General features: G+C 31.3%; 1 protein-coding gene and 1 pseudogene across 1 annotated transcript; one reads left to right on the top strand and one right to left on the bottom strand.

Annotated features, from left to right (window-relative positions):
- The first annotated feature begins 8,780 nt into the window (after positions 1-8,780).
- Positions 8,781-9,896, top strand: LOC126661982 (uncharacterized; annotated as a pseudogene).
- Positions 9,897-14,400: 4,504 nt separating this feature from the next.
- LOC126660567 (aquaporin PIP2-1-like) lies at positions 14,401-18,423 on the bottom strand. The gene is made up of 4 exons (XM_050354133.2): positions 18,030-18,423; positions 16,808-17,103; positions 14,634-14,774; positions 14,401-14,533 (listed from the first exon to the last, which is right to left on the bottom strand). Exons 1-4 carry the CDS (start codon positions 18,316-18,318, stop codon positions 14,414-14,416), a joined length of 846 nt encoding a protein of 281 aa, XP_050210090.1. The 5' UTR covers positions 18,319-18,423; the 3' UTR covers positions 14,401-14,413.
- Between the last annotated feature and the right edge of the window lie 1,917 nt (positions 18,424-20,340).

The raw sequence follows: 20,340 nt of genomic DNA, 5'->3' as shown, positions 1-20,340 counted from the left end.
TGCATTTTTAGCAATTAAGAACCACGCATGCTTTATTAATTTCCCATGCATGCTTTAGTTCTTTTGGCCCATATTTCTTTTGATTTAACATTGAGTTAATTAGACAAAATACTACAACTTATAAACTTAATTAGATAATTACGTCCATATCTTTTGTTTTTGAAAAATATAATTTGTTCTTTTCTTTTTTGATTTCTATACTTTTGATTTTACACAAATATCAAATACTCCTCTAATCCTTTCATAACCTAATTTCTTCAAATCAAACTTAAAGCCATAACAGCAAAGAGTAAATAAGAGGGGAAGCAGAGGAAGCAATTGTTGACGCCGTTCGCCGGTGGACTTGAAGCCGCCGCCGTTCATGGGGCTCATGACGCTGATTATTTCATGTTCGATTCTTCATCTTCTAACCGGACTGATTGTCTCTGCTACTGGATTAAGTTTATTGCCGTTGCCGAAGAAATCACCGATCGCCGCTGTTAGTTAAAAAGACGCATAGCCTCCACTGTCGACGATGAAGATCCATGAACCTCCGCTGCCATAGAAAAAATAAATTGCTAATCAAAGGATAAAAGTTGATTTTCAAATTTTTGGTTTTAATCTCTTTTCAATTTTTTTTTCTAAACTTGTTGATATGTATAAGTTTAGATGGTGATTTGCTTAACTATCAAATTATATGTTTTATGGTTGCTGGGTTCGATTTACTGGTGTTGCACAGATTTGCATTCTAGGTGTTTGAAGAAATGCTTATGAGAATTGTAATATTTTTTGGGTGTTGGATAACCAGTGGTTAATATTGGGTAAACCATTAGATAACCTGTAATTTTTATTTGCGATATATCATTAATGAAATCGTTAGTAAACACCGTTACTGAATTTTATGTTTCTGGTTCGATTTTTTGTGTTAAACAGCATGTTGCACTCTAGGTGTTTGAAAAAATGCTTGTGAGAATTAAGTGATATATTTGGGTGTTGGCTAATCAATGGTTAACATTAGGTAAACCGTTGGATAACTTATAATAAATGTTATTTTGAATATATTATTAATAAAATCGTTAGTTAACTGTTGTTGATTTTTTTTTGTTGCTATTTAACCAATGGTGTACTAAAGGTACACCAACGACCTTTGTTTTTAATACATTGTTGGTTAACAAATGATTAAATGGTTAATCAATAATTTTAGATTTTTAAAAAAGACGATTTAGGTTTTATTTGCTGATTGCTCTTGCGGTGATAAATGCGGAGGGGTTTATAATACAATTTTCAACTAGTTTAATAAAAATAGAGGTTTGAATTTGTAATAGTTTTTTTTGTTGGTTAACCAACAGTGTTAGTATACCGTTGGGTAACCAAAATCGTATTCCTGAGATTAAAAAAGATATTTATGAGAATAATAAAAGCCATTTTTGCAAAAAAAAAGTACAGATTGTATTTCTCAAAAAAAAACTGTGAGGTAGTATTCTTGAGAATATTTTATCTTTTTTTGGTATTTATCTAAAAAACCCTTTAACATTTCCGTTTGGTTGGCCCATGTTCTCTTTTATCAACATTTTTCTTATTTAGAGCCCATGCATTTAAACTTGGTTTCTTTGCCATGCAATTGTTATTTCTGGAAACAGGTTTACTGTGCGCGTTCTTTTCATTCCTTTTTTTTTCCCGAAGGTACAAAAAATCCCTGAACTTTCTAAGAAAGTGCAAGACAATCCTTTTACTTTTTCCTGACTCAAATCGACCCCTCAATTATTATTTTTGAACAAAAAACCCCTTCTGTCCCCTTTTCTCCGTTACCTTGCTGACCTGGCCGTTAAACTCGTTACCCACTCAGCTAACCATTTAATTTTTTGCTGACAGGGCATTAATTACATTGCCCTGTCATCAAAATATTACCGTTTGGTAATGAATGAAGAAAAATCCAATCTTTCCCCTTTCTAACATCAGAAAATCCTAAATTCCTCTTTGAATACCCTTAATTTCTCTCTTTTTTATCTTCTTCGTCCATTTAGTAGCTCTAATTAGGTTTTGAATTGGGTAACTTAGGAATGGCAAGCTTGAATTCCACAGCAACTGTACATAGCAGACACGAAGAAAGTACAGGCCTTCGTGAACACAGACCTCAGGATCCCATGTGCAACTGCTGGGAAATAGCCAAAATTTACATGTCATGGAGAGAGACTAGTCCAGGAAGAAATTTTATGGTTGCCCTAATTAACATGTAATTTTTTCTTACTGCTTGTGGTTTAAAGTTCAGTCCATTTGTTTGTCTAACTCCATAACCTTTTCCTTAATGTTTGCACCATCTTGATTGTGTTTATTTGGAAATATTTTTTAGGCTGGTTGAGGCTCTGGTTTCTTTAGGTGGATTGATCAAGAGACAGAGGACAGAGTTAAGCTCTTATTGAATGAACTGCACATTAAAAGAATGAGGCTGAAAAGGGATAATAGAAGGCTTATGGAAATGGAATTTGGATCAAGTGTGAAATGCATTATTGATGACTTAAGGGGAATAATGAAGGAGAAAAAGATGGTAGAAGAAGAACTTGAAATTTGTAATAGGAAGAAACAAATGTACAAATTTGGTTTTGTGCTATCATGGATTGTAATTTCATTTTTGATTATAATTGCCTTGGTTTGATGAAATACACCAGTTTGATATTCCAAATGTGATTGTAATTTGTGTGTTTTTTTGCTTTGGTTAGTTAATGCTTTGGTTAGTTAATGCATATGTCATTGTGTTAATGATATCTGGAAAATCTTTACAAAAACATCAACTGTATCAAAAGGAGCAATTTGACCCCTTTACAAAATAACTAAACCTGATAAGCACATAGCTGTTTGTAATCATATCATAATGCTAACTAAAGGAACAGTTTTTAGCCCTTTACAAAAATACTGCATAAAAAAAGTATGCCTACTACTATATGAAGACTGTTTCTAAAGTTTAGCCCTTTACAAAATGCAGTATCCAAAATATTTCATAAAAAATGGCAGCCCTTATGCAGTGTTTTCTGCTTGAACTTGTTGCTTCCTTCTGGTCACAATAGGTTGAGATTGTGGCAACTGCTCACTGCTTTCTTCATTTGTTGTAGATGTCTTCCTTTTTTGGCTTGGCTCTGCAACTGGGTTAAGGTTACAGCATGATTTCCCTTGTATGTCACATCTGTGAAAGGCAAATTCACTGGACCTTGACCATCTGGAGTGAAATTGATTTTCCTCAACCCTTCTGTGCTTGTTCTTTTTGTTGGAGCCAACAGTGGGTTCCTCTGCCTTAGTGCATACCTGAAGGACCAAGCATCCGTGTGTTGTTGGGCAGCTGCCACATTTCCAGGATCAACAACTTGGAAAGCAGTGGTTGAGCCCTGCATAATAAAGGGAAAATATGTTTACAAATACCCCTGAACTTTGCTATTAGGTTTAAAAAAACCCTGAACTTTTTAATTTGGTTTAAAAAAACCCTAAACTTTGCTATTAGGTTTAAAAAAAACCCTAACAGTTAGTGAAAGAATTCTCACTAAAAAAGAAGTCTTGCCAGTTGGGGATCATAAGTGACCCCAACACCACTGTTGAGCTGTTCTTTGCCCACATTCTTTGCATAGTCTCTGGCAAGTGCTCTTCTCACTTTGAGTTTTTGCCTTGCATTTTTCCTGGAAAGTTCTTGGAAAGCTCTACAAAAGGCAGAAAACATTGGGTTAAATTTGGAAAACTGGACCAAAAAAATGGAAAGGCAAATCACATACCGTTGATTCTTGAGTTAATGGTGGTCCTCCAGTACCAACATTGACAGTACTAGGTTGTGGTGCTCCCTCTCTCATAACTGTTGGGGCCTCTTTTACCACTGCTGGTCCCTCTCTCACAACTGCTGGTCCCTCACTCTCCACTGCTGGTCCCTCACTCTCCATATTAGAAGGACTAGCATTTTTGGTTTTGCAGGTTTTTTTATTGTGGCCTACCATATGAGAAGTTAAGGATTTGATATAGGTAAGGGAAAAACGGTTTTTCTTCATTTATTACCAAACGATAATATTTTGATGACAGGGCAATGTAATTAATGCCCTATCAGCAAAAATTAAATGGTTAGCTGAGTGGATAACGGGTTTAACGGCCAGGTCAGCAAGGTAATAGAGAAAAGGGGACAGAAGGGGTTTTTTGTTCAAAAAAAATAAATTGAGGGGTTGATTTGAGCCAGAAAAAAGTAAAAGGGTTGTCATGCACTTTTTTAGAAAGTTCAGGGGTTTTTTGTACCTTCGGCCTTTTTTTTCTAAACCTATTCTTTTCCATCATTTTAAAACAAGGCCTAATGTCTTAAAAAAACCCTGACCTTTTAGCCCCTTTTCATACCCTGACGTTGAAAATTTGTCAATTTTACCCTATTTTGCATTTTTGTGTTTCAATTATACCCTGAAAAATTAAATTAACGTCTTTTGCGTTTGGAAATTTGTTTAAAACACTCTCCATGTCTCTCATATATTAATTGTATATTTTTAAAATTTATTTAAATTTAGTTAAATTAATTAAGAATTTAAATTAGTGTTAATTTGATTATGGTTTTTAGTTAGTTTTTAAAAATAAAGGACTTATTTGTACTTTTTTGAATAAAAAAGAATTTAATTTCATGTTTAGACTTAATTAATTGAATGATTTCGTCATTTAAGTAAAAAATTTAACAAAAATTAAAATATTGGGGTACCATTGAAAACGAAAAATTCAAAAGTGGGTAAAATTGACAAATTTTCAACGTCGGGATGGAATTGAAAAAAAGTTTAAAGGTGAGGGGTTTTTGAGTGATTAGTCCTTAAAACAAACTCTAGCCGCCATACGCTCTAAAACGCTCTGAGATATCATTTTCTTTATTCCTTTCTTTAGCTCTCAATCCGGTAAGATTCATGTTACTTTCTTCATTATTCTTTTATTCGATATCGTAACGCCGTTTAATAACTTGGGTTGTTCGTTATTCTAGAATCAAGCTGAGGTCATCCTCTTCGTTTCATCCGTCTTATCATTCTCGACCATCCATACGCCTTGTAATCGAAAACAGTACGTGAAACTTATTCGTTTAAGTGCCGCTACGGTTCATCGATTCAATTGTTCTTTTATGCCTTTCCTTCCTTGTATTTAATGCCTTAGTTAATGGGTTTTTGGGTTGCTTTATTGCTAAGTAATAAGTTCAGTAATAGATGGAGTCCATCAATAGTATTGTTCTTGAGTTATTTATTCGGTGTTGAGTTTCCTGATTCATGGTCAGTGTAAATTGTTTCTGTAACTTTGTATATGATTTGATTAAAGGTTAAAGATGGTTTATGGAATTGTTTAAGTGGCGGAAAAGTTGGTATTATAATGATTTTTGCCAATTTTATTTTTGTTCTATTAATGGAGGCTTTTAATTAGTTTTCGTAATGTTTGATTTGAAGAAATGATTTATGCTTTGAATTCGACGGTAATTGTTTCTTTCATTTTAATGGGCCACTTTGTTTTTTTTTTCAATAATAGGCTTTGTAAATTTTTTAGGGCTTTTAGTTTGAATTCCAGATGATTGGGCTAATGATTGTTGAGTTTGTGTTTTAATTTCAAATTTGGTTTGGGCCTAATAACTTGGATCACTCGATTTTAATTCTTTTGGTTCGATTTTATTAATCAAAGGTTATTAATTAAATATCGATTTGAATTCAGATTTTTAAATTATCGTTTTCATTTCTAAAATTCTAATTGATAATATTATTTAAATTTAAAAACATTGTTAGTGTCGATTCTAATATAGATTGTATCGATTATATTAATTTGAAAACGATATTTATTTAGAACCTTAAATTTTATAATTTCTTGGGTAATTATTAATTGTTTTGGATTTTGGCTTGGCGTGTCGGTATGGCCAAATTACATTTTTAATTTTAAAATATTTTCTTAACTTATTTTAGTTAAGCACTTTGTTGTAACTTGGATTACTTGAATTTAAAGCTATTGGTTTCCGTTTTAAATTTTGATTATTATTTTATCAAGTTGTTTTTATAATTATAAGTTATGGTTTATAATTGGATATCATATATTATTTTATCAAAGTTGTTTTTGGAATTATAAACTCTGGTTTATATTTGATAAAATATTTGGATCGGGCTTGACTTGGGTCGCCCGACACGTGAGGTTAGCTTAGTAGTTATCGGTAATTCGGCTGACCCAGTATTGGATATTTGAAGTGTTTTATTATTTAATAAATATTTAAATAATATTTTCTGAAACGAATTTGTAAGCGGGAACTCAATAAGTTTGTCTTGTTGTTGACTTTATAATTGTTTGAATATTGCGTTTACTCTAATTAGATTTACCTCAACTTGTTGTTTGTGCTATAACTATGTGGTGTCTAGTACTCGATAGAGTTAGGGTCCATTTTTAATAATTATTTATACGTCTAGACCCGTCTACTGTTTGTGCTTCAGAGGCAAACTAGAGTTAGGTTGCTTGCCAGAATCACGTGGATTAACAAGTGGTGAGTTTATATCTCTATTTACCTCTTTATTAAGCAAATATTATATTTTGTATATATATATATATATATATATATATATATATATATATATATATATATATAAGCAGCTTTTCGAACTGTTTTCGACATTGTGGATTGATTTGGAACGTGCTACTCGATGGGCATCATCGGGATTGCGTGCGTACCGGTAATGATTATTATGGTATCGAGGTAGGTTTGAGATGCGTCTCACCTTAGTAAGCGCACCGATGGAAGATACGTCTCATGGGCTCTCTATATTATTAAATGGTAGTTGGGGATCGGTTATTGAGATAAGTCTCACCGACACAATAATGGATTTATAATTGTGGTTTAGGGTTTCTTTGATAGTCCATAATGAACAAATGTTTTATTAAACGTTTTAAAGGTTTTTCAACTTAATAAATGTAAATGGTTATATAAATTTTACTTAGTAAATCTGACCCCGTTGTTTCCCAATTTTTCCAAGGTTATGATTTTGAGCGAGCCAGCTGGTCTCCGATTCTTTATTTCCTCAGAGGTCTTATTTTATTAAAGTTATTAAACTGATTTTATTCTTACACCGCAGTAGTAATTAGAAGTCTTATTATTTTAGTACTTCTTGTGAGATTTATTCTAATGATTTAAATTGATGTTTGGACATTATTATATTAACTTGAGTTAATAAAAAAATTATGCCATGTTGGAGATTCGGAGTGGTCCGAGCACTTATTATATAAATGTTGAATAATATGAATTGCTAGAACTAGGCTGAAGCCTCGGTTGCCCCCGAACATTCGTTTTCTTGCAGGTTTATGTATTTGTAAGTTTATCTGTAAGGCTAACTACGGATTTTGGTACAACCATACTATTAATAAACTATTGGTAAACTAGAGCCAACACCATTTCAAATGCACAAATTTGCTTGATAAAAATAGTCCCATTTGATAAAACCACTAAACAAATTGAAAAAACAGCACGGTATCACAGACAACAATAGTAGCTAAATTCCTTTGTCTTCTTCATGTTATCAGTTCCTATTTCTGCTCTCTGTAAGGTTACAGGTAAGAAGATGCAATGGAAATTTGGAGGATTAGTAGAACAAGTCTGTCAGCTAGCACATGCAGAGGTGGGGATATGAGAGAGGGGGGAGGCATATAGAACATGGGTTGGGGTCCGGTGGAAATCACCTCAAGTAACTCAAGTCAAGATGACATATTAGCGGGATTTCGACTTAATTTTTCTTTTTCGATTACTATTTTTTACTTGTATTTTTATTATTTCATATTTAAATGTTGGATTTGTTATGAATATAATGTGAATATGGTGTATGACAAAATTACCTATCCAATTAGGTGAAAAAATTTCAACCCTCCATTTTTGACATGCATGTAAATGCATTAATTACATGGTGGGTGAAATTGCCTATAAATAGGTTTCCATCCATGTAAATTTCACAATTGAAAATACTCATCAAAAAAAGTAAAATTCCTCCCAAATATTTGCTCTCTTGTTGCATTATTGAGTGATCACTAATTATTAATTAGTTTAGTCTATAAGCATTATCTATATTATCGTTAAGTTTATAACACGTTATCAGCACGATCGTTCTATTAGTTTACGATTCCCTAATCCAAGAAAATTCGGTAAAGTATTCCAAAGGTAAATCTCTAACCTTAATACTTGTCTAATTATTTAATTAATGGAAGGTTATACCTCCTATAAATTTTATTTGCTTAATATTTAATTTATTATGTTTATATCTATGTTATTAATTTTTATATGGAAGGCTAAGCCTCCTATAAATAATCATTTGATACTTTAATTTTAATTGTTGATGCTTGAGTGGTAATCCCCTTGCTATAAACGATTTTATTTAGTTGGCACTATTAGTATAAATATACATATTTTTATATCATAATTAATTTAATTCATTGTTGTCTTCATCTAAATAATTTTATTCAAAAAAAAAATATAAAATAACCTAACGGCTACATAACGGTAACAAACGGCTATATAACGGTAATAAAACGGCTATATTTTTCTCTATATATACTCACTTTACTATTTATTTTCAGTACACAATTTTTCATCTCTTAATCTTCAAAAATTCAAAAATGAAGCTATTTTGCATTATTATTATTATGTTACTTAGTTTAATACTCATCGGTATATTTAATCTTCCGTGGGAAGAATTTTATTTATATTTAGGTATTTTTGTATTTATTGATCTACCTTTATTAGTTGCTGCAATAATTGTTGATTATGCATATTTATAAGCCAAAATATGATGGTTGTACTTGTTTGTTTAATCTTGAAAATAAATGATTATTATTTCTATGTTTTTATCGCATAAATAAATATTACTTCTAATTATATTTATTTTTCATGTGATAGTTTAATCATGTCAAACCTTACAAAACTTGAATTTACGGCACTTGATGTATCTGGAAAAAATTATCTGTCATGGATACTAGATGCAAAAATACATCTGCAAGCCTCAGGTCATGAGGACACTATTAAAGAGGGAAATAATGCCTCTACTCAAGATCGTGCAAAAGCAATTATCTTCCTTCGCCATCATCTTGATGAAGGATTAAAAAATGAATATCTCAGTGAAGATAATCCACTTGTTCTCTGGAATAGTTTAAAAGAACGATTCGACCATCAGAAGACTGTAATTCTTCCAAAAGCTCGTTATGACTGGATGCATTTAAGATTGTAGGATTTTAAAAGTGTTAGTGAATACAATTCTGCAATATTCCGAATTAGCTCAAAGCTAAAATTGTGTGGAGAAACAATTACTGATGAAGATTTATTAGAAAAAACATTTTCCACTTTTCATGCATCTAATGTGGTACTCCAGCAGCAGTATCGTGAGAGAGGCTTTAAGAAATATTCAGAGCTAATTTCTTGCCTTCTAGTGGCTGAGCAGAATAACGAGCTGTTAATGAAAAATCATGCGGCACGACCCACTGGTTCTGCTCCATTTCCTGAAGTAAATGCGAGCGCATATAGATCTCCTCGTGGTCGTGGTCGTGGTCATGGTTACGGTCGAGGTGGAAATAATTACAACCATGTCGGTTATAATAACTCCTTTAAGCATAAGAATCACCACCAGAAGTGGGATAAGAAGGAGGAGAAACAAGAAAACAGGAACAGTGGACAATACAAACATCAAGTGAAAAATGTCGATAGTAAATGTTATCGATGTGGCATGACTGGGCATTGGTCGCGTACCTGTCGTACGCCCAAACATCTTGTTGAGCTTTACCAAGCTTCCCTCAAGGAAAATGGAAAGAATATAGAAATAAATTTTGTTTCTGATGATGATTTTGACCACAGTCTGATGCATAATGACTCTATAGACATGACACATTTAGATGTTTCTGATTTTCTTGAGAACAATAACAATGAAAACTAATCCAGCATGTATTGTAATGTTTTTATTTACTTATGTATTGTTATGTTATTTTATAATTTCTTATGGTGAATTTTTCTTTGTTTGAATTAAGAAGCATATGGATAATTTTCAGCATATTGTTTCGTCCAAGTTCAATAATGAAGACATATGCCTTGTGGATAGTGCGACAACCCACACTATACTCAAACACCAAAAATATTTTTCAAATCTTAAAAGATGTCAGACAAATGTCAGTACAATATCTGGTAAGGTAAAATTAATTGAAGGCTCCGGAAGAGCTATTATTCTATTATAAGGGGGAACTATACTTACCATTAATGAAGCATTATTTTCCCCCAAGTCTCAAAAAAACTTGTTAAGTTTTAAAGATATTCGTCTGAATAAATTTCATATTGAGACAGAAAATGATGATAATATGGAATATCTTCATATTACAACAAATGTTTCAGGTAAGAAACATGTAATTGAAAAATTACCCACATTTTTTTCTGGTTTATATTATACATATATAAATGTGGTCGAGTCACATATGGCTGAAAAGAAAAAGTATTGCGATGCTTCAATACTAAAATTATGGCATGAAAGATTGGGTCATCCAGGATCAATAATGATGCGGAGAATAATTGACAGTGCACAAGGACATCCACTGAAAGGTGAAAAAATTCCTCAAGTAAGTAATATGTCATGTACAGCTTGTTCTATTGGAAAATTAATTGCGAGACCTTCACCGGCTAAAATTGAAAATGAATCACCTTTATTTCTTGAAAGAATTCAAGGTGATATATGTGGGCCAATTCATCCACCATGTGGACCATTCAGATACTTTATGGTATTGATTGACGCATCCAGCAGATGGTCACATGTTTGTTTATTATCAACTCGCAATGTTGCATTTGCAAGATTTCTTGCTCAAATTATTAAATTGCGTGTTCAATTTCCTGATTACACAATTAAAAGGGTAAGACTTGATAATGCTGGTGAATTCACATCTCAAACATTCAATGATTATTGCATGTCTGTTGGAATCACAGTTGAGCATCCTGTTGCACACGTACATACACAGAATGGTTTAGCTGAATCTCTAATTAAATGCCTTCAGCTTATTGCTAGACCATTAATGATAAGAACTAAGCTACCTATCTCTATATGGGGACATGCTATATTGCATGTTGCATCATTAATTCGTGTTAGACCTAGTGCATATCATAAATACTCCCCATTACAATTAGCATTTGGTCAAGAACAAGATATTGCCCATCTTAGGGTTTTTGGTTGTGCTGTATACGTGCCAATTGCACCACCGCAACGCACGAAAATGGGTCCTCAAAGAAGATTGGGAATATATGTTGGTTATGTGTCCGCATCCATAATTAGGTATCTTGAACCTTTAACAGGTGATGTTTTTACAGCACGTTTCGCCGATTGTCATTTTAATGAAGAAGAGTTCCCACCATTAGGGGGAGAAAATAAACAATCAGATAAAAATATTGCATGGTGTGAACCTTCATTATAGCATCTTGATCCTTGCACAAAACAATGTGAAACAGAAGTTCAAAAGATTGTGCATTTGCAAGCTGTTGCAAATCAATTACCTGATGCATTTACAGATACAAAAAGAGTGATTAAATCATATATACCAGCAGTTAATGCCCCTGCTAGAGTTGAGATTCCAAAAGAGAATTCTGAAAATAAAGTCGCTCATGAATCAAAGACACGCCAGAAGCGTGGAAGACCGATCGGTTCAAAAAATAAAAATCCTCGGAAAAGAAAAGGAGCAGACAATCTCGATCATGCTAGCAAAGAGAAAGGTGTTCCTGAAGAAACACAAGATAAAGAAAATACTCCAGAAGAGGAAATAAATGAGGTTAACCAAGGCAATGCCCCAGAAGAGGATATGAATGTAATTAATCAGGACAGTACCCCAGAAGAGGATACAAATGAGAATAATTAATTACAATAATACAAAGATTGTGTGGAATCGAGACACAATGGAAAATATTGACGAAATTTTCTCTTATGCTGTTGCATGTGATATCATAAATGGAAATGAGGATCCCGAACCGAGATCGGTTATTGAATGTCAAAATAAACATGATTGGGATAAATGGAAAGACGCTATGCAAGTTGAATTAGAATCTCTTAACAAGAGAAGTGTGTTTGGACCTGTTGTCCTCACACCTAAAGATGTGAACCCGGTAGGTTACAAATGGGTCTTTGTACGAAAACGAAATGAGAAAAATGAGATCACAAGATATAAAGCTAGACTTGTTGCTCAAGGCTTTTCTCAAAGACCTGGAATTGGTTATGATGAAACATATTCTCCTGTCATGGATGCAATTACATTTCGATATTTGATCAGTCTTGCAGTTTCTAAGAAATTAGAAATGCGTCTCATGGATGTTGTAACAGCATACTTGTATGGATCGCTAGATAGCGATATTTATATTAAGGTCCCTGAAGGATTTAAAATGCCTGAAGCATTAAATAGAAAACCCAAAGAAATGTATTCAATCAAATTGCAAAGATCTTTGTATGGGTTAAAACAATCAGGACGCATGTGGTATAATCGTTTAAGCGATTATTTGATAAATAAAGGCTATGTGAATAACCTTATTTGCCCATGTGTTTTTATCAAGAAATCAACATCCGGATTTGTGATTATAGCTGTTTATGTTGACGATTTAAATATTATTGGAACAGACAGTGAGATCAATGAAGCAAGTGTGTACTTAAGGAAGAATTTGAAATGAAAGATCTTGGAAAAACCAAATATTGTCTTGGTTTACAAATTGAACATATGCACAATGGTGTATTAGTGCATCCGTCAAATTATATAGAAAAGATCTTAAAACGTTTTGGTATGGATAAAGCAAATCCTTTAAGTACTCCTATGGTTAATCGATCACTGAATGTTGAAACTGATCCATTTCGTCCTTGTGGAGAAAATGAGGATATTCTTGGTCCTGAAGTACCATCTCTCAGTGCAATTGGAGCACTTATGTATCTCGCTAATTGCACTCGTCCTGACATATCCTTTTCTGTCAATTTATTGGCAAGATTCAGTTCAGCTCCCACGAAGAGACATTGGAATGGAATCAAACATATATTACGTTATCTTCGTGGAAGCACTGATCTTGGTTTATTTTATTCTAACGATTCAAACCTAGAATTGATTGGTTATGCAGATGCAGGTTATTTGTCTGATCCTCATAAGGTTAAGTCTCAAACTGGATATGTATTTACAAGTGGAGGTACTGCAATTTCTTGGTGGTCACAGAAACAAACAATTGTAGCCACTTCCTCAAATCATGCTGAACTTATTGCATTACATGAAGCAAGTAGGGAATGTGTGTGGCTTAGATCAATAACACAACACATTCAAAAATCTTGTGGTTTTCCAGTCCATAAGAGTCCAATTGTTCTATACGAAGATAATGCTGCATGTATAGCACAAATCAAGGAAGGATACGTCAAGAGTGACATAACCAAACATATACCTCCAAAATTCTTTTCATACACTCAAGAACTCATAAAGAATCAAGAAATTGACATCCAGTATGTTCAATCAAATAACAATTCATCTGATCTCTTCACGAAGGCACTTCCTACAGCAATATTTAGAAAACATGTTCATAATATTGGAATGCGCCATCTGCGAAATACATGAAGAATAATCTATGTTGCAATGAGGGGGAGAAATTACGCACTGCACTCTTTTTCCCTAACTAAAATTTTTATCCCATTGGTTTTTCTTTAGTGAGGTTTTTAATGAGGCAGTACGACATAGCGTACTTTGGAACAAACATTTTGTCATCCAAGGGGGAGTGTTATGAATATAATGTGAATATGGTGTATGACAAAATTACCTATCCAATTAGGTGAAAAATTTCAACCCTCCATTTTTGACATGCATGTAAATGCATTAATTACATGGTGGGTGAAATTGCCTATAAATAGGTTTCCATCCATGTAAATTTCACAATTGAAAATACTCATCAAAAAAAGTAAAATTCCTCCCAAATATTTGCTCTCTTGTTGCATTATTGAGTGATCACTAATTATTAATTAGTTTAGTCTATAAGCATTATCTATATTATCGTTAAGTTTATAACAGGATTAGAGTTTTCGAAAGATCATATATTTACTTGTCGTTATATGGCTTTCATGTTTGTATTTTGATCTTCTTTTTCAATGAGCCTATTTCGGTTTAAAAAAGAAAAAGAAAAAAAGGCTACAAAATGTCGGGTGCAATTTGTAAACGATGTACATAAAAACAACTAGACAATTGTAAATTGTACTTGTAAATAGTAGATATATACCTGAGTTATCTTGGCATGTAATGATAATTGTAAATGATAAAATGGAATTTTTTTCAGAGACATATTCAAATACATTACCCTAACTTTTCATACAAGCATAATGATAATAAAGCATAATAATTTCTAATATTTCCATAATCCTCAACCAAATTCCCTCATTTTTTTTCCTCAATTTCCCTTATTTGTTTTTGGACAGAATTAATTAGTAGGGTGACTCCTGAATGATCCAAGAGCCTTAATAGCTCCTGCTCTCAATATGAATTGGTGATAAAATGCTGCAATGGCTGCACCAATGAAGGGTCCAACCCAAAATATCCACTGCAATAATTAAAAAATAAATTAACATAATTAAATACCTATTAATTATTAATTAAACATAATTACTAATTAATTAAATAAATGAGTATATAATACTAACTTGGTCATCCCAGGCCTTTTTGTCGTTAAAAATGACGGCAGCTCCTAAACTCCTGGCTGGGTTGATGCCGGTGCCGGTGATGGGGATGGTGGCCAAGTGAACCATGAACACAGCAAATCCAATTGGAAGTGGAGCTAACACCTTTTGTCAAAAATTACACATAAATATTAATTATTGTTTCAACATACATAAAAAAAAGTTAATATGAAACTTTCAGATTCAATTATAATATTTTTATCACTAAATTATGATATAATAACTTCAAAAGACTTTGTATTATGGTGGAATTTTTAGATATATTATTTTAGTAGTTGAAGTTTTACTTTCAAAAATTAATATTTTATTTTTAAAATAATATACTCCTTATTTTTCTATCACCAAACTATCAATAAAATTTAAAACAAATTTTATATTTATTAGTATCCACCTCACAATCTTTTACTAAAAAAATCACACATTAAAATAGTAAATGCAAAAGATATTTAGAAATCACTAATAAAATTACCTGAATTTTAGTTAATGACTAATAAGTAATAATTGAAAAAAAAAATATCTAATTTGGAAAGAATAAAAGACAATTAACTAATAGCTGTTAAAGGTCAGAAAACACATGGGCAATGGGGTAAGATTTGGCCAAAAAAGAAGGCTTTGGGGCACATGAAGATTGTTTTCAATGTTACCAAATCTTAGATAATTGTTGCCAAATCTAGGAAAACGACAATCAATAAGAAAAACAAATGTCGTTTTGCTTTTTCCAATTTACTACTAAACATTGCACAGAAACCCATTTGTCACACGTAAGCAACACAGTAGCAATTCAGTTTCTTTATAAGAAAAAAACAAGAAAATTATGGTGGTCACCCATCACTTTTGAATCACCTTTTAAGATCAATTGCATCCACATACACCTAAAAAAATACGCCTTTTACAAAATACAAAATTATTATTATTATTATTATTAGTATATATATATATTCAACTATTTAATTGTACTTTGTTATCAAATATAATTAAGAATAATTACTACTCCGTGTCAAAAGCCATTTGATCCGACTTATATATGGCTTTTTTTCATAATTAAAAAAAGAAAGAGCATATAGAAAGAATTGAATCTATGAATTTAACAAAATATTATTTGACGTTTATATCATACAAAGTATAATTTCTAATGTAAACGCCACAAAAGCAAAAACAAGCACAAAAAAATTTTCAACTATTAATTAAATTAGATGAATTATTAAATTGACTCGGTCTATCATATTATTTGTGAACCGAGTTTATATAATTTTGATATACGTCATCAAAAGATGACATTAATGTATTTTTGTTTGTTATTTTTTTTACACTTTTATTAAAATGATTGGTAATAGTAGTAGAATGAACTGCCATAGAAAAAAAATAATACAAAAGGTATTATTTTTAAAATGTAATTTATGTTGTTAATTGACTATTATTTCTATTAGATAAAATGACTATTAATAGTAATTAAAATGACAATATAAGAATTTTAAATTAGGCCTAATGTCTTAAAAAACCCCGACCTTTTAGCCCCTTTTCAATCATACCCTGACGTTGAAAATTTGTCAATTTTACCCTATTTTGCATTTTTGTGTTTCAATTGTACCCTGAAAAATTAAATTAACGTCTTTTGCGTTTGGAAATTTGTTTAAAACATTCTCCATATCTCGCATATATTGATTGTATATTTTTAAAATTTATTTAAATTTAGTTAAATTAATTAAGGATTTAAATTAGTGTTAATTTGATTATGGTTTTTAGTTAGTTTTTAAAAATAAAGAACTTATTTGTACTTTTTTAAATAAAAAAGAATTTAATTTCATGTTTATACTTAATTAATTGAATGATTTCATCATTTAAGTAAAAAAATTAACAAAAATTAAAATATTGGGGTACAATTGAAAACGGAAAATTCAAAAGTGGGTAAAATTGACAAATTTTCAACGTCGGGGTAGAATTGAAAAAACGTTTAAAGGTGAGGGGTTTTTGAGTGATTAGGCCTTTAAATTAATACAAGATAACTTTTGACATTTAAGTTTAACTATTCAAATCATAATAGCAACTTTATCTAAGCTCAAAATAATAATTTTATCTATTTTCGTGGGACACAATAAGTTATAAATTAATAATTGAAGAGGAAGGATTAGAGTACATACAGGCACATGGGAGTCTCTTGCACTCCTCTTAGGATCAGTGGCTGAGAAGACAGTGTATACCAAAACAAAGGTACCGATGATCTCAGCACCTAATCCGACGCCTGTGCTGAATCCATCGGCCAAAGTGTTGGCCCCACCTCCATATCTCTTATAGTACGCACTGTGAAAGGCCTTCACAAGCCCAACACCACATATGGCCCCCAAACATTGGGCCACCATGTACATTAAGGCCCGTATTAATGATACTTTACGGGCCAGGAATAATCCGAATGTGACTGCTGGGTTAATGTGTCCTCCTGCGTATAGTAGTAAAATCATGTTAGATTCTGCTAAAGTACGCCGTTTCTGTTTATTGACTTTGTTTTCAAAAAGTAGACTTTATGTGTCTTTGCTTAAGAAAAACGAGTATAGAATTTTGTGATGATAGTAAATGTGAAGTGAATCAAGGAGTAAAGAAATAGTGATTCTGTTTGTTTCCCAAGAAAGTAGGTTGAAAAGATTCTTGAAAGAATTAAAATATGTTCAAAACTCTAAAAATGCTTCCCTCTTGCTTGAAGTGGAAAATACAAGAATCAACAAGGCAAAAAACAAGCTTATTACAACAAATTTAAATTTCCATTTCAAGAATCAACAAGGAAAACAATGTTTAATACAAAAAATTTACATTTTAATTTCAAGAATCAAGAAACTAGACCAAAACAAGAAAACAAGAACAAGTAGTATTTTTTTCCATTCCAAGAATCAACTTGGCAAAAACAAGCTTATAAAAAGAGATTTATATTTCCATTTCTTTTCTTTTACGGAGATAAAATCTAATTGTGTTGATAGTAAATGATTAGTAGTTAAATTTTCAAATTATAAATCGGCCTTAAACCTCCAGCTCTTTCAAGACTCGAAACTGTCTAATCGCTCTAAGCCAGTTGTTGAAGTGAGTTAAGGTTTTTCCGAGTTCGGGTTTTCTTGTCGAAAATTCAAAAATGCACTGAATAACCTCACGAATCAAGAAACTAAACCAAAGTATTTCCCATTTCAAGAATTAACAAGGCAAAACAAGCTAATTACAAGAAATTTACATTTCCATTTCAAGAATCAAAACCAAAACAAGAACAAAGTATTTCCCATTTCAAGAATCAAGAAACAAAACCTAATCAAGAACACAACAAAACCAGTAGTATTCATTTTCAAGAATCAAGAACACACAAAAAAAGGAGAAGAAAATTACCAGAAATACCAGCAGTGCAGTAAACAAGAACAAAGATCATACCACCAAAAGCCCAAGCAATACCAAGAATACCAACTCCACCACAAGGATCAGCACCATCAACCTGGCTTTTGTACCCAATCACAGTCAACACAGTGATGTAAAGGAACAGAAGAGTTGCTATGAACTCTGCAATCAAAGCTCTGTAAAATGACCATTTTGTTAGCTCTGCTGCATCAATCAATGGTGCTGGTGGTGGGTCATGATAGTCTTTTGCTGAAAATGAACCACCTTCTGTATCCTTTGCCATATCCAAACCAATAATTTAGCACAAATTTCTCTGGTTCTAGAGAGAGAGAGAGAGAGAGAGAGAGGTTTTGGCTTATAGCTTTTAGAAGTGAGGGTGGAGATGTTGTAGAACTATGGGGGTATATATGGAGAATTAAAGAGCTAGTAGAATTGAGTAGAGCATTCTTTTCCTTTAAACTTTTTTATCTTTTTTTAATTTTTTTATATTTTGCCAATGAATTTTAAATTCAAATAACCCAATGAGGGTTTTCTTTCTAATTTTATATTTCTTGAATTTTGTTTTCATCATTATTATGGTCAAATTCCTAATTTCTTATGGATATATTGAATTACAGGACTCTAAAAATATATACATACACCACATGTTATAATCAATACGTATTTTAAATATTCTATCGCTTTTCAATAAAAGTTTAAGAGACTTAACAATTTAAAAATATGTGTAAAACTATGCTGTGCATAAATATATTTTAATCATAATATGTACTATAACTTTTTAATAAATGTATGAGGGAAATTTTAATTATTTAGGGCATATATCAAATTAAATTTAGCGTTCTTTTTTTCTTATAAATATATAATATATTTTTTTATGACAAAATCATCTATAAAAAATTTGAAATTCGTCACGGCGTCGAGTTATATAATTACAATAACATAGGTTATTTCTAATACCTCAGTTGCCATCCGAAATGATCTAACTAAATGAGCATGATAATTTATAAATCGGAAAAATACAATGAGAAATTTTTAGGTTTATAACAAAATCAGGAAACATAAATAATGTACAAATTTTAGATTTGTAAACTAATTTTTAAAGGATTAATATTTCAAAATTCACTGATCTTTAAACTTTTATTCAATATCCGATGTTGATTTCTTTTATAACACCCTATTTTGCATTTTCGACTTTCACTTATACTTTAAATTGAAAATTTTAGACAATTTTGTTACTACTAGTGTCGCTTTACGTGTTGCACACGTGGCTCGTAGTGTGACTCGTCAAATTATCAAATAAAATTTAAAATAATAGTTGATTTGAAATAGTTTATCTTATTAAATATGACAGTTTTAATTATTTAAAAAAATTAAATTGGTACTCAAATTTTATATTATAGATAATTTTAATAGAAAATATAAAATAAAAATAAAAATAGTAGTTCATTGAAATAGTTTATCTTATTTAGAATTCTATACAATAAAAAATAATTAAAATAATAATCATTAAACAGTCAAAGTAGTTTATTTTAATTAGTATTTTATACATTTATCTCAACATAGTAGTTTATTTTGGTTAGTACTCTAACTTATCTTAACATAGTAGTTTATTTTAGTTAGTACTGTAATTTTAGTGATTATCTTAATAGTTTTTAATTAATAATTAAATTCTATAAGTGAAAAGGACATTAACGTAAATGTGTCTGTAACCCCCCCCCCATCTGTGCTTTTATATATAGTTTAGATAAGGATGAAAACATTTTAAAACAACTGAATTTAAGGATATATCATATTTTTTTCTATTTTGATAAATTCAAATAAATCCTTTAACCTTAAAAAAGTTCAAATAAGTCCTAAATCAAAATCTAATTAGATATTTAATTAATTAATTTTTTAATTTTTAAAAAAATTAAAAATCGAATACAACGCATATGCTCGTCTTCCATGGAAAACGAGCGGTGACGGAGGGTTTGGAAAGCGGTGGCGGATTCGGAGATGTTTTGGTTTAAAAAAATTATTAATAATTTATTAATATTTAATAAAGAATTATCATTGTTTGTTGAATTTTATGAGCAAGAAGGTTTCTTTGTACTATTTATAACATTAATGTCTATTTATATATGCAAAATATGAAGAATTTATTTTAAATGTTATCTCAGTGAAAAAAGATTAATGTGATGCTCTGGGTGCAATTGAAAGTCGAAAATACGATATAGCGTAAAATTTATGATTTTTAAACGTTAGGCTACTATTGAAAAAAAAGGTTAAAGGTCACTAGTTTTTGAGACATCGAACCTTTTATTAA

Source organism: Mercurialis annua, linkage group LG8 (assembly GCF_937616625.2).
Source record: "Mercurialis annua linkage group LG8, ddMerAnnu1.2, whole genome shotgun sequence".
Lineage (NCBI taxonomy): Eukaryota > Viridiplantae > Streptophyta > Magnoliopsida > Malpighiales > Euphorbiaceae > Mercurialis > Mercurialis annua.
This window is presented reverse-complemented; position numbering and strand designations above follow the sequence as displayed.